Source organism: Orbicella faveolata, unplaced genomic scaffold (genome assembly GCF_042242905.1).
Source record: "Orbicella faveolata isolate gen_17 unplaced genomic scaffold, um_ofav_v1 contig_46, whole genome shotgun sequence".
Classification (NCBI taxonomy): Eukaryota; Metazoa; Cnidaria; class Anthozoa; order Scleractinia; family Merulinidae; genus Orbicella; species Orbicella faveolata.
In genome coordinates, this window is record NW_028301576.1 from 30,568,351 (window position 1) to 30,583,616 (window position 15,266).

The 15,266-nt window shown below is 37.9% G+C and overlaps 1 protein-coding gene across 1 annotated transcript; it reads right to left on the bottom strand.

Moving 5' to 3' along the window:
* Nucleotides 1–1,458: 1,458 nt before the first annotated feature.
* Nucleotides 1,459–12,680, bottom strand: LOC110059786 (U6 snRNA phosphodiesterase 1-like). The gene is made up of 9 exons (XM_089277142.1): nt 12,450–12,680; nt 8,666–8,712; nt 7,280–7,375; nt 6,935–7,127; nt 6,158–6,211; nt 5,669–5,708; nt 5,182–5,247; nt 3,663–3,746; nt 1,459–2,525 (listed from the first exon to the last, which is right to left on the bottom strand). Exons 1-9 carry the CDS (start codon nt 12,623–12,625, stop codon nt 2,406–2,408), a joined length of 876 nt encoding a protein of 291 aa, XP_089133268.1. The 5' UTR covers nt 12,626–12,680; the 3' UTR covers nt 1,459–2,405.
* Nucleotides 12,681–15,266: the final 2,586 nt, after the last annotated feature.

Genomic DNA, 15,266 nt, shown 5'->3' on the forward strand with positions numbered 1-15,266 from the left:
AAGCCGTGATGTTCTTGCGAATCTGCCAACAGGCTTTGGAAAGATTTAAATTTATCAAGTGTTCTGTGTTTTGTGCTCCCCCAGGATTTCACGCAGCCATTTTTTCTCGCGGTCTTCTATTCTTTCGTGTCGCGCGCGACGGACTAATCGAAAGAGGGATTACTCATACTTTACAAAAATACACGTTCGTAGTACCCCTCCCCCCCTTCCCCCCCACCCCGATGTGGCATAGATTCCTTGGCATCAAATTAATTCTGAGGATGTGTTTAGAGCGCTTTTCAATTACGTGTCGTAAAAACAAACCAAAACCAATTACTTTAATACCAATTAGACAACTCAGCTAATCATAAACCGCGTAGTAAAACCAAAACCAAAACCAAAACCAAAGTAATTGCCTGATTACTTTCGACACTCAATTGAAAGCCGCTCTTAGAGAATTTTTAACTTGTTTTCAGTCAGAAAACCGGTGCTTTATCGAGAAAACAGACATTTTTCACAGGGGGTGGGTGGGGAAGAATTGTGCTCATTTTAGAATCCTAGAGATACGATATCAAAATTTCATTCTCGCCCCCAGACCTACCTGTTCCTCTAAGCCAGCGGGGTCTTGGCACGAGGAAAAGTTGCTCTGGAAACACATGCCATGTTGCCATGCGTCTGTTCAGAAATAGATCACAGATGACGTCAAAATGTGTCAAGAACAAAAACGTGGCACACGAGGCGATAGCCGAGTGTCACTGACGTTCTCACCAAATTTTGACGTCTTCTGCGCCCTCGTCAACTATCACGCATAGAAATCCCGAGCTCATAATCTAATTGTTTTGGTGTAAATCTACTACTCGTTCAAAACTTTCTCTACATTCTCTTCGCAGACACTTCGAAATGCCAAGAAGCGGTCGTCATTTTGTTACAAGGACACACTGCTACGCTACCATCTATCACAGAATAGATAGAGTAGCATAGCCAATCAGAGAACAGCATTCGTGATAGAACGCTAGTAGATTTATACTAATACTGAATAGACTCACGGCAACATTGAATCTACTTGTTTTACAAAGAAACAAAAAATGAATTCGAAGAACCAATCAAAATGCGAGAACAAGAATTATTCGACATATTATATGAAGGTGATTTGATTACAGATGACTTAATTCATCAAGAATATTAAGAGCGGAATTTTTGCCTCGATATTCAGGTGGCTTGCGAACGCAGACGTATTTTCGCGTGTTTTAGCTGAGACAGCATTTACACTGTTAACATACTTTCCAGATAAGCCACGTGACATCCTTCTATAAAGTTCACCAAACGGAAGGAATGATGTCCCTCGCCTATACCTTGACGCATTCAAACTACCAGGAAACCTTTTGCATACAGAATGTAAGTCGCCTGAAAAACCTTTCTTTAACCACGGCAACATATGGCTCGGCTTGGTGTTATGTAAATACATTACAACAAGATTCATCCCTTATTTCTCTCTAGATTTTGAGAACCTCTTTTTTATTATTATTGTTGTCGTTGTTATTATTATTATCATCATTAAGATGGATCGACTTACATGTAGCGATTACAACCTTAGATTACAATCGTCACCTTATCTGTAACATGCTACATATATCAAAAAATATATCAATTATTTTCGCTCGCGCCCGATTGGTCTAAACGTCACGTGATCAAATACTGAGGAATCCCCAGTTTTCAAAGCCGCGCGTGCTGCAGGATAATAAAGACCACAGCCTCCATGTGGCGCGAAAATATGCTCGGATATTTGTCGGCGGACATGATCTGTTCCTCAAAGCTCAAAGTTTCCCTCCAGCTACGCTCTCGAAACCTGTTCGTTTCTCGGAACAGATAATGTCCGCAGACAAATATCCGAGTATATTTTCGCGCCGAATGGAGGCTATTGTTTATACATTTCTATTGAGAAAATAAAGATGTTGTTGTTGTTGTCGTTGTTGTTGTGCCCTCCGCAACGCAGCTAAATCCGAAAGTAACGACGGTCGTGACTTGCCAAAGAAAAGCTAAAATCACTATGTTAGGGCTTGGGGGGCTTGGGAAGTGGCGGAGGGGGCGGGGGGGGGGGGGAGTCTGCACACTGACAGGCACCTCTTGGCCATGAGCAGACAATTCGTCAACGGACATTTGAGTTTTCTGGCAAATGGTTAACCACGTCTAAAACGCAGGCACAACTTGGTGTAATTCAGTCGTGATTTCAGACGCCTAACAAATTGGAATCTCCTTTGCTCTTTGTCTGTCGCTCACTGTAGCCAGCATCAATTTATGATATTTCTCTTGTTTTATCTTGAGCTTGCCGTGGAGTACACTGCTGCAATGAATGCACTCCTCATTATTAAGATATGAAGACTGGGCAACTCCACTGAGGATCATGACATCTGCACTGGCATGTTTAATCACGTGGCATCCAAAGGAAACACAAAATGTTTATTTCCTATTTTACAATGTACTTCCTTCACTTCCAATACCAACGATCTGGCGACCTCTTTCTCGCAAATGTCAGCATCAAACACGTCCTGCAAGGACAATCACGTGACCATTAATTTTCGTATTGAAATCCCCATTGACAAGACAAAATATAGGTAAGAGACCTTTCCCGCATTCCACTTCAGTGCGTTTGAACAATGGCACCAGAGCGAGGTTGGGGTGGACATTTTTATACATGTGCTGAATTTTTGTCCACCCTGACCTCGACTTGGAGGCATTGTTTGTTGGAATGCGGGAAAGGTCTAGTACCTTGATCTTCTCTTGCCTTCGATCAAATAGTCCTTAGATTTTCTCATTTGCATTCCTATGTAATGCAACGTGGACGCTAGACAATTTCGGGCTCAAACTACAAAATAGCGTCACATACATGTTGGATTATACTGAAATGCAAATGAGAAACGTTAATCGCGAAAAGGGCTATTCTGCAGTAGATTCCTGGGTTCCAACAATAAAGACACAATCCTGGAATAGTATAGCATATGTCTTAGGAGCATTTTATTTGTCTTGCATTCCGTCATAATGTACCACCATCTTGAACGTCCGTTAAAGCACAGTCTGGGCTGATTACAAAACGAAATGTATTTGTTTTAGCAGCGGTAGGACTGGATGGTATCAAAGCTCACGGTACAGTTTTCACCAACAATGAGCTCGAAGAAAGTCGTACTACAAATTTTTGCAGAACTTTCACCGAGACAAAAAGGAACCCCATCCATCAAGGTTGAGCCAATCATTACACCAGGGAGGGGTACTCCACAAAGTTTTTGGTGGAAGCGTGTGGCCCGAACCTTGAAACCTGTAACCTATTTCAGACAAAAGTCTGTGATTTTCTTTATCCTATTTCAGACCTGAGCGAAAAATCGATCCCCCAGTACACAGCAGTCTAATATATGATGGCAGCTAACCAGAATTGCCTTACATTTGCATAAACATTTGACAAGGGCTACAAATTTGGCAATGTTGATGCGGAAAAATAGTTTCTTCGAAACAAAATGCCTAATGTCAAACCAGAGTGAAAAACTTACCCTATCTCAGACTAAAATCTGTACCCTTTTTCATACAAAAACCACTCAAAAACCATACCCTTTGGGGCCTTACATACCTATATAGCACATGTAACGGAGTACCATCCCCCCGGGGGCTGAGTAGGTCCCTATGAATATGTTTACCTGGAGTTTAGTTTGGATTTCGTCTGTGTTCTCAGAACAGATGTCCCCAAGACACCATGCAACACTCACATGAAATGATGGATTCTACAAACAGATGAAACAAGAATGGGCTTATTTTTTCACTTCAGTCTAAATTCTCCACTAGCAAATAATTTTAAAATTAAGGGGGATACGAAAGCCAAAGAGAAAAGGGAAAAAAAAACAAATTTGGCGACCCTTAAAGGAGCTCAGTCACGGTTTGCGCATATTGAAAAGTTTAGCCTCAATTTTTCAAATTCGTTGTTTGTAATCCGTGTTAATCTTCTCCATCCTTAGCCATCCTTGTTCCTTAATGGTTTATCATTCTCTCTTTGGTGTTTTTCTATCTTATTAAACTGTTATTTTCAGGTTTCCTACCATTAAAAGGTAATTTTGGATGTGGCTAAAATAACTCAAAATACTGTGACTAAGCCCCTTTAGGAAACATCAATAAATTCTCAAACATAGCCTGGATGTGGTGCTGGATTCTCAGCTATCAATTTAAAGTTTCTCAGTTGTCCTTCAGTGTTGAGATCTCAGTTAATCTTTACTTGTTCTACTCACTTGATTTTGCAATATTTTATCTGGCACCTATCTCGTTAATTGATTAGTTATCGACCAGTGTGATTCCAAACCATTTGACGACTTAATGAGTATTTCTTATCACCTTAAAGAATTAACTCAGTGAGCTGAATTTAAGTCTTCTTCTCCTGTCGCTTACTCTTGAGGAAGACTCTCTGAGTATGCAACGAGAGAAGATGGCTGAAATTTAATACTTAATCATAACAACCAAAGCAATAATTTGCCTGTTTTGTAATTACCACTAAGTCAGTCTTAAAGAAGTTTTTTAGTGCTCTAATTTTATTACCACACACCAGCCACTCTTTCCCCCCATTTCGCAAAAAAATTGTTACAAAATTACTTTCATGTCAAAACATCACATAGCCATTCATGTAAGCTGACACGCCCTTCCTTGAAAAGCGCCACTAATACACCTTATTCCAAAATGGCCGCCATTTTAGTGTTCTTTTGTTTGCCTCCAAAATACTCCTTGTTGCCTCATTCTTAAACTTGAAATTCAAAAGAATATTTTTCCTTAAACAAGGCAACAAGGGCTAATTTGCAAGCAAACAGAGGAACACTGAAATGGTGGCCATTTTGGAAAAAGGTGTATTTGGCACCATTTCAGTCAAAAGCACTCTTGGAAAAATAGCTTGCGTGGTTACACTTGTTTAGCAATAGATAGTCTGGATAGTCCTGAAGCATCTCTCCAATCAGCCAGCAGTTCAAATTATTGCCAATTCTCAGTTGTCAATTAACTTCACCCAGATCCTCCTCAAAAGTTTACAAGATCTCACACTACATACCTAACAAACGATTTTGTAACTGCTTGAAACAATTGAATAGCTCACAAATGAAAACTTTAGGAATCTCTCTATAAGTTTCTAGCTGTAAACAAATAACTGAAAAACTAACTATGATTTTGACTAGTACAATGTACCTTGTAGAATGTAGGCAGGGAAAATTCTTGAAAGATTTCATCTACCACATGAGCAATATCTTTGAACTGAAAAACAAAACAAAGAAAAGCACAGTTGAGAGCCAAATGTATGAGTGGCAATTAATGCAAATTTATGTAAAGTAAAATTTAAGTACAACAAACAACTCTTTCTTTCAATCCTCCTTGACAGATAACTCCACATCTACGCAGGACCCATCACAGTAACACACCATGTAATCATGGATCATTATTCACGCCTTTAACTACATTGTTTGACAACCAGTAGTGAAAAATAGACCAAGAAAAATCAAACATAGTATTAAAAGAAAAGTGATTCAGTCTTAAATAAATTGTTTTTCTCACACACTTCAGCTTTTAAAACAGTCTTAACCTGTCCCAATTATTTGCCCCTGAATATCCCAAGATGGGGCATACACTGTTCGCAGTTAACTACATCATGCAACAGTGTTTATGTTTATTTTATTACCTTCTTGTATTCTGACATGATTTTCAGTGCTACAAATGATCTGAAATACACAAAACCAAGCAATACCATTGTAAGTTTTTAGACCCCAGTTCACAGAGCTCAAGATCACTGGATGTGATATGTTACAATGCCATGAATTCCAACATGCTAATCATGTATTTCCCTCTGCAAGACAATTATCACTGCTTATGATGATGGCAATAGATCATTTGTAACATCATGGAATGCTATTGTTATAATCTGATGTCAACAAACAACACGAAGTCAATTTTCCATTTAATGCCGACAACAACAACAACAACAACAACAACTACCACACATTTGTAGTCAGTCCAAGACAAAACATACATTGGCAAGAAGACATCATCAGGTAACAAAAAATATGCCTTTACTTGACACAAAACTCTTTCAACCAACATTGCAAGAAATGTCGACTGACAATAATATCACGGTAACTAGTTTAAGCTAGAGACAGAGGGCCTCCCTTACCTTGTTTTCTCGTCATTAGTGTACACTTCAGGACACTGCAAGGCTGACACAAAACTGAAAATTGTAAACAATGGTAGGCTGGAGTAAGATACACATCAAACTTTATACAAACAATTAAATGTTGCCAAATTGTGTCAAGAATCTACATGTAGTATCTAGTTGTAAATAAATATTAGGATGCTGCTGCACTGCTGGTGTGTGTTGTAAAATTATACAAATAAACAAGTAAATAATTTTAAAAAGTACTTAAGTAAATAGCGCATTGTAAGTACTCCATTATATTGTAAGTAATCTAATTATTTGTATGTATGTCGTGTATCTCCTAATTCTTAAGTAGTGTAAGTGTTGTAAGAGTAGAGTATTGTAAATAGTGCAAGTATTCAGTATTGTATTGCAGCATTTCAATCGTATTTCAATCGTATTGGAAGTAGTTTTTTTTTCTCTGTCGTTGTACTAAGTTAAAAAAAAAATAAAAATTTTAAAAATGTTTGACCATCTTACAGAATACTGTGTGGTAACCTGCACAGTAGTCGTTTCCTTCCCAAGCACCTGAGAGGTGAATGAAAGGCTTGGGAAGCATGCAAAGTCTTAGGGCACAAAAGTGAGGAAGGAGGGGTGAGGAAGAGCAGAAACACTTTCTTCCCTTCCTTGCCCCTGCTCCCTTCCTAGTTTTTTTGTGTCACTTCTGCTTTTCATTTTGGAATGTAATGACTGCTATGCAGACTACTGTCCGGCTGATTTTACAGTGTATAATATATTGTATATTGAGTGGGTTACCTGTGTACAGTGCTGAGACCATTCTTAAGCTGTTGTACAATTGGATCAATCCAGTAATGTCTGATTGGAACAGTTCTGGACACACTCATGTGTAATTCATCGCATGGTATCATGTGGACCTCATGTGATATCGCCGCTGACAGACATTCAACTACAGATACCACAAGACTCTCAAAATGTACACTGGCTTTGACTATCAAGACAAAACATAGCCTCAGTATTGTTGATTACCTGATTTTATATCTGTTCTGTAATATTGTCTATTAATAATACAGTAGACTTGTAACAAGAACCTTATCAAAGTGGAGGTGAATATGATGTACCAGTAACTAACATAGTACTCACAAGGTATGAACACATGCATGGCCCAGTTACCAGGAAAGTGTGAAAATGTTCTTACTCGTCCATCATGTTTAGATGGCTCATCCTCTGGTGCAGAATCTGAAAGAAATAAAAGAGAGAGCTGCTGAAAGCAGTTATGATAGGTAAGGCTCCACGCTAATGAAGTAGCTCAGAATATTATTGTTTAGTATTACTGTCTTGTCTTTGCTTGCAGCAACAAATAGTGAACAATCCCAGCGTTATCAACTGAACCCAGTCAAACTTTAATCATTTGATTGATTTCAATCAATGGGTTTGGCAATCAAATACAATCAAACTCACCAAAAAATCTAGCCATTTACTCATCAACACACAGTTTTAACTACTGTTCAGCTCATTCAGGACTTGAGTGACAACGTTTGCATTACAAAGGCAGAACTTTTCATTTGCTATCCTGTTAATGCTTCTTAGCATTATCTTCAACATCTTATGAACTTTCAAATATCTTACAATTATAAAGATCTATATTATCGATATTTGTGAATTCTTTTTTCTTTTGGATTATTTATAAAATTAAAGCACATGAGTTCAATTGGCTTGATTGAGTACAGTCATCAGACTCACCAAAAAAGTTGGAGTTAAATTGTGTTTGTTGAATCCATCACAAAACAATCAAACAGTTGAAGTTTGGTTGAGTACAAATAGTTTTTCATTCTGTTTGGTTCAATTTATTATGCCAAGAATACATGTTTAAAAGAATGACGCCACAGCAACCTTTTCCAGAAGCTACAGTTTAACCATTCTACAACTTATTATGTAACCCATTCTGACTAAACTGAGAGCTGTCTCTAGATATTATTATCATACTAGACAGATGATTTGTTGTGACATATGATCCATCTCTAGTATAAAACGAGCCTATTTGAATTGTTTGTGATCTTATGTATTAGCTTTTTTCTTGAGAATGCTGAGGCAACACATCTGTTATCTAGGCAAATGATTTCTAAGTTACATTAATTTTTAAGTTGTATGAGTATTTTTACGTGAGTTATGTTTTTGATCAAAGATCTCATTCATTCAGAGCTTATCTCTGCTCTAAATTTTGGATTAAAATTTGGACATTTTCTAAACAAAAAAATCGACCCTACTTTGAATTGTTGAAAATAAGAAAACAAATTAAGACAAACAAGTAAGGGAAACAAAATCAAAATAAAGTCAACAAAAAACAGAAAAATAAAATTGCTTTTTTGTCAAACAGATAGGAAACAAGAACAAGTAGTCCTCAACCTCATGCAGCATGTATTGGTCAAGTTGTAGCCATATCAAATAATTAACAGCACTTAAGCATTACACAATTCAGAAAGGGAACTTTTGCTTACAGAACGAGCAACAAATCTTTGTTTTATTTACCTTCTTTAAACATGTCAAGTACTCCTCTAGGAAGTGGTAGTATCTCTCTGTTTAAAAATGAAAATATGAAGAAATTTTCTATCAGCAAATTCTGCGAATGCATGTGTAACATTACCTATGTGTTTTTAAGCAAATATGATTGTGAGGAAAGTATGAGATCTTCAAATAAGAAATTGCATTTATTATGGAAGGGAGCTGATCACTCATAGATGTACAGATATCTTACACTGTACTTCACTTGCATTATAATAATATATCAGTAACCTTAGGCTCCATTTAGCCTGCAAACAGACTCCTAACAAGTGCAAGAAAAAAAATTGGTGAGCAAAGCAAGCGGGATGGGACAGAGGAGCCTGTAGACTTCGTTTTTGATGTGCCAATCCACCCGTGGTGATTAGCCTGTTACAAATCAGTCAAAAAGGTAATAAGACCTGCCAAAATTTGAAATTATTATATCCGTGATAAGAAGCTACATTTTCTGTACTTGCAAACAGTTTTTCAAGTAAAGATATTTTTCCGCGGACATTATCTGTTCCTGGAAGCTCACAGTTTTCCTCGAGCTATGCTCTCAGAAAACTGGTTTCTTCTCGGAACAGATAATGTCCGCAGACAAATATCCAAGGCTATTTTCGCGCCAAATGGAGGCTATTGTTTATTTATAATCCATCAAATATTTTCACTCGCGCGTGATTGATCTAAACGCATCATGTGACCGAATATGCCCCTGCTAAAACTGGGGGATATCTGCGAATATTCCCCAATTTTCAAAACTGTGCATGTTGCGAAAAATATTTGAAGGATAATACACACCATAGCCTCCGCTTGACTTTGAAAATATGCTCAGATATTTGTCTTTGGACATTATCTGTTCCTGGAAGTTCACAGTTTTTCTTGAGCTTTGCTCTTGCAAAAGTGTTCACTTTTCGAAGCAGATAACATCTGAGCATATTTTCGCGCCAAATGGAGGCTATTGTTTATATATCCAGTTTGTCCTCAATAGGGCCAAGATCGATCTAAAACTGGAAAGCATCTTTTAAAGTATTTCAGTCCTCCGCATTGATGAGTAATCTGAAACCTATGGCAGAGTGAAAAAGCATCTCTTAAGAAAAACATAATAAAGGTCAATAAAAGATAGAAAGCACTGGTGAACTCAAAACATGTTTTGACCTCTCTCTTTGCGAATACTTTGACACAAAACCACTGTGTCTTGAAGGGACGGTAAATTCGTAATGAGGCTAATCTAGGATTTAGTGATGCTAATAAACCAGCTAAAGCAAAAATATTCACCCCTTTCTTCACAAACACTTCAGAACCACACTGCTCAGAATTTCAAATAACGCTAATTTTCATAATACAAAGATTTTGTGATGCCAATATTCGTTGCAAGAGGATTGGTTCAAATATTTGCTTAGACTGCTTGGGTGCCCGCTCTAGTAGACTGACAAGTAACGGTGACATATCGATCTGGTTACACATTTTCACTTCAAGACTTGGGTTTTCTTCTTTGTGTAGTTTGTCACGAGAGAATTTGATTGAATATACAAAGTAGTTACCTATCTTTTTTATCGCTTTTACATTGTGTCTAGTGCAGAAGCACTAGACACAAAAATTAACAGAGAGTCTTTTAGCCAAGCTACATCCTCCAAACTTGGTGAATACAATCTTCTACGTGATATTTTAATGTTTTCATTCACAAATTGTGTAAAATTCAATTTTGGAAAAAGTTATCTACCATCGGATTCCCACACAAACACTGCAATTTCTGACCGCTTTGCCTACCTGTCAAGACACAGACGGCCCAAGCTCACAATGCAAGGAGTTTTTTTTTTTTTTTTTTTAATCTTTATGCGAACGTTCAGCGTGTGAAACGTGACACAGTTACCGCCAACATCTACTATTACATAACGAGCGAGTTTGGTTACGCGAAACGTGACCTTCGCCTTGCAGTATGTGGTGGTGTTGTGTTACAACGGTTTGAATTTATAAAGGTTTGTATTGGGAAAAACGGTAATCGACATTATAGCTGAAATTTTGGTATTTTTGCAATAAAGATGACTCACCCCAATGCCTTGTTGTCTTTTCTATTGTCATCTCGCTTCTCAGCTCGATCCGAAGCCTTTTAAGCGAGTTATCGCTTTTTGGTTTTCCTCTACTAAGAAAGGGTAAAGGCTACACACTCGATTGTGGACTGACCCCTGCTCGTAGCGAAAAAAAAAACACTGAAATCCTGCCAGCCGCCCCAATTCCTCCACAGAATCATAGTACAGGTTTAAGCGCTCCCTTGCAGTTAAATTCCAAGCCAAATTCATCTTCACAGCGCACGATACAAAGCTCTGAATCAAAGAAAGCTAACCATCCGGAATCAGTGATCATGCTGCCGGCACCATTCGTGGACACATTCGAAACCTGAGCGGAATGCCGGGCTAACAAATTGACCCTGACCAGGGGAAGGGTGCGCACAGTTCTCGACAAGCCAGGTGCTTTGCTCCACAGTCCCCTGGAAAGATTTTTGTCCAGGCTGCCGACGGAGCATTGTTGTGACAAGCCAATCAAAGCAATGACTAGACATGTTTACAAATTTTGAAAAAAAGTACTTCGTTCGCACCGGCAATGTCAGTCTAATTGTTGGATTGTCCATCAAAGTTTTAACTAGATTTGCTTTGATGGATGACTTCGAATTTTCAATGGAAAACGTGGTGAGTAATATTTGCTGTGAAAATTTTTAAATCGCATTTTGTAATTCGCGTACAAGGCATTTCAAAGTTCATTATATCATAGTTACTAACTGTGATTATATATAAGCATGTCAGCTGATCCAAAAGTACTTTTTGGTTAGGTTGTTATCGAACTTCGAACACTGCGAGGGTAGCCTTACAGCAGTGAGACAGGGGACCGTGGAGCAAAGTACCTGGCTTGTCGAGAACTGTGAGCTCCCTTCCCCTGGTCAGGGTCAATTTGTTAGCCCGGCATTCCGCTCGGGTTTCGAATGTGTCCACGAATGGTGCCGGCAGCATGATCACTGATTCCGGATGGTTAGCTTTCTTGATTCAGAGCTTTGTATCGTGCGCTGTGGAGATGAATTTGGCTTGGAATTTAACTGCAAGGGAGCGCTTAAACCTGTACTATGATTCTGCGGAGGAATTGGGGTGGCTGGCAGGATTTCAGTGTTTTTTTTTTCGCTTCGAGCGGGGGTCAGTCCACAATCGAGTGTGTAGCCTTTACCCTTTCTTAGTAGAGGAAAACCAAAAAGCGATAACTCACTTAAAAGGCTTCGGATCGAGCTGAGAAGCGAGATGACAATAGAAAAGACAACAAGGCATTGAGGTGAGTTATTTTTATTGCAAAAATACCAAAATTTCAGCTATAATGTCGATTACCGTTTTTCCCAATACAAACCTTTATAAATTCAAACCGCTGTAACATAACACCACCACATACTGCAAGACGAAGGTCATGTTTCACGTAACCAAACTTGCTCGTTATGTAATAGATGTCGGCAGTGACCGTGTCACGTTTCGCGCGCTGAACGTTCGCATAAAGATTAAAAAAAAACAAAAAACTCCTCACTTTGTGAGCTTGGGCCGCCTGTGGTCAAGATTGCGTGGAAAACCGTGATAAGGCCTATTGTCAGTATACATGGGGTATTCCAGGTGGGTAGGACGAAAGTCAGAATCTACAGTTTATATCGAGCGACTACAGTTTCAACATGTGGACGATTGTTACACTCATTTTATGGACGAAGACTGAAGATCACTGAAGCTATACAAAGATTACATGAGCTAACCTTTGAACCTCACAACCTGCATCGTCAGGTTTGTGTGGATTTCCTTTCACCTTCACGGATTCAATTGTCTGGTTTTCTTTTCTAGTTGAGTCCTCCTTCTCACTGCTTGAACCGTCAGACTCATCAGAAGCATACGATGACAAGAGTTGTGATAAACCATCTTGAGTGATGGCCATCTTCACGGAAACCCTCAAATTATACCGCCATTTTGAAAATGGACCTATTCTAGTTACCAAGGTCACTCCAATTGAATTATTTTCTTTACCAGTCTCTCGCCGTCTTTCCATTTCCAAATGTCCAAATTGAAAGGCGGGAAAGTTTCAGGCGCGGTGTTCATAAGTTGAATGAAACACGTGTGGAAAGCGAAAGAGATTTCCTCACAAAAACTTCTCTAAATTCGTTTATATTCTGGAAAATGGTGACAACTGCAAAAGGTGTACGGGAAGATTCGAAGTAACAGCGTTGGTGAAAGTTATCCGACTTTTGCTAGTCAAATGATAGCAAGAGTTTACACGGCTGCCATCATCAAAGACTACAGACTGTGTTGCTCACAATCGATCAAAGTCTCTTTTATAAGCACTGAACACCCAAAGGTAAGGTAATAGGGTTCAGAAACACTTTTACTTTTTTGAGTTTTGTTTATTTGTTTGTTTGTTTTGGTTTTCTGGATTTCAGCGTTACGAGATTTCCAGGAATATTTCATGTTCCTGGTTTTGTCGACATATCTTTCGTACTAAATGTTTTGCACGAAACTCTGTGTACAGTATGTGGCTAAGGTTAAGTTACTTATGATTTTTTGTTGCCTTTTAGTAGTTTCCAGAGTAGCATTGCCTTTCGTTTGTTGTATTCAGTTACGATGGTTGATCACTGAGATTCAGTGAACCAATCAGAAAGTTAGAAATGCGTTATCATTATTTTTTTAATAATCATTTCTTACACTTACAACACTTATTACATCACTTATTCTAAGCCTATTTTTACAATAACATAAAACGAATCTTTCTGTACAATTATACTTATATTACAATTATATTAAATCTAAAGAATAGCAGATGGAGGAGCTTTTACGAATATTAAGTAATTTTTTCAAGTTTATACTCATATTTAACTTTGTTGATTAAGATGGAAAGTAATAGAAATGGTGAGTCATTCTGGAGCTTTTTCTTATAAATAAGATACCGCAGAAAGAGGAGGGTGTAGTTCAGTTTTTTTATCAAGGTACTTGAACTTGGAAAAGTACCAAAAAGAAGATCTTCAATGTTAAGATTAAATTCAGAGTTATTCTCTGTATTAAATCATTGTAATACTTCTTGAGTAAAGGACTTTGTAAACTGGCACTCTGAAAAGGTATGATCTATAGAATCCAGATCCCCGCAATATATACAATTACTATCTGATTTAATATTAAACCTAAAAAGTTCCTTTTTAGTCACTACAATTCTATGAATGAATTTAAAATAAAATTCCCTAACTCTCTTTTCTCTACAAGTCTTTTGTACCGATTTGAACATATTTGTCCAGTTTGTTTTGTCCATAGGAACGATTTGATTCCATCTCTTTGCACCAGTGAAAGGACTCCGGGTCCTCATTGTTTATCATTTCAGCTCTGAATTCATTAGTTTTCGCCTTAGTTAGGAGGTGATCTGGAATAGCAGAGATAACTCGGTAAAAGTGAGAAAAGGTAGTTTTTTGTAGTGAATATTTCGACTGAAAAACAGGGAATGATAGGACATTTCCATTTTTATCTAAAAGATCTTTAATCGTTCTAAAATCTTTCTCGAACTATTCCTTCCAGAAAAAAGGTTTACCATCAATGCGGATTTCCTTATTATTAAATAGAATTATATCTCATGATGGCATCCGTGAAGAGCCTTCAGTTCATGAAAGAACAACAGAATGTCCTTATAAAAAGAGGGTACATTTTCTAATTTTAATTCCCTTTCAAATATTGAAATTCCCTTGACAACACTGGATTGACGAATTTTCATAGACATAAGTTCTGTGGCTAGTATGAACAAGTAGGGAGAAAGTGGGCATCCTTGTCTTACTCCGGTAGAAGGTTTTATCCAGTTGGTGGCGTAGCCATTATTCAGTACCGCACTTTCTATATCAGTACAAAAGACCTTCACCCAGTTTCTTAGAAAATAACCCAAAGCAAATACTGGACTTATTGGTTTAAAACCGTGTTTCTATTAAGCAATTAGATTATGAGCTCGCCTCGTTAACTATCACGCGATAGAAATCTCGAGCTCATAATCTAATTGTTTTAGTATAAATATACCAGTTGTTCAAAAAGTTTATCTAAATCCTCTTCACGGACACTTCGAAAACGCCGAGAAGAGAACGGCATTCGTGATAGAACATTAGTAGATTTACACTAAAACTCTATAGAAACACGGTATATGTTTCCTGTTTCTTAAATGTAATAGTAATTGGACCAAGTGGAATACAATTCAGGGAGTAATAGTATCTACAACAAAATTCTCGATCGTGATTGGTTCTCTGCGCACCTATTTGCCAGGTAATCGGAGCGCGATCACGTCGGTGTCCAACTACAGGTATCCAATTGAAAAAGTGGTAATTGGATACCCACGTGACTTCGTCTATATGTTCTTATATTTGTATATTTAGATTTTTAATTTAGATCTTAAAATTTTATATCTTTAATAATTCCTAATCGAGGGCCACAGGTTTATTAGATGTAAAACTATTACGTGTAACCCTCTTTAAATGAAGTTTGATTGATTGAAAGCTGCGACAAACACCTCAAAAAGTCCCAAAACGGAGAAATAGGCCAAATGGACAACAGAAGCCAGG

Coding starts and splice junctions, on each gene's coding strand:
- LOC110059786 (XM_089277142.1), bottom strand. CDS start 12,625: ATGGCCATCACTCAAGATGGTTTATCACAACTCTTGTCATCGTATGCT. Junction 8,713..12,449: donor GCAGGTTGTGAGGTTCAAAG/GTTAGCTCATGT, acceptor ATTTTTAAACAG/AGAGATACTACCACTTCCTA. Junction 5,709..6,157: donor ACTAATGACGAGAAAACAAG/GTAAGGGAGGCC, acceptor TGTGTATTTCAG/ATCATTTGTAGCACTGAAAA.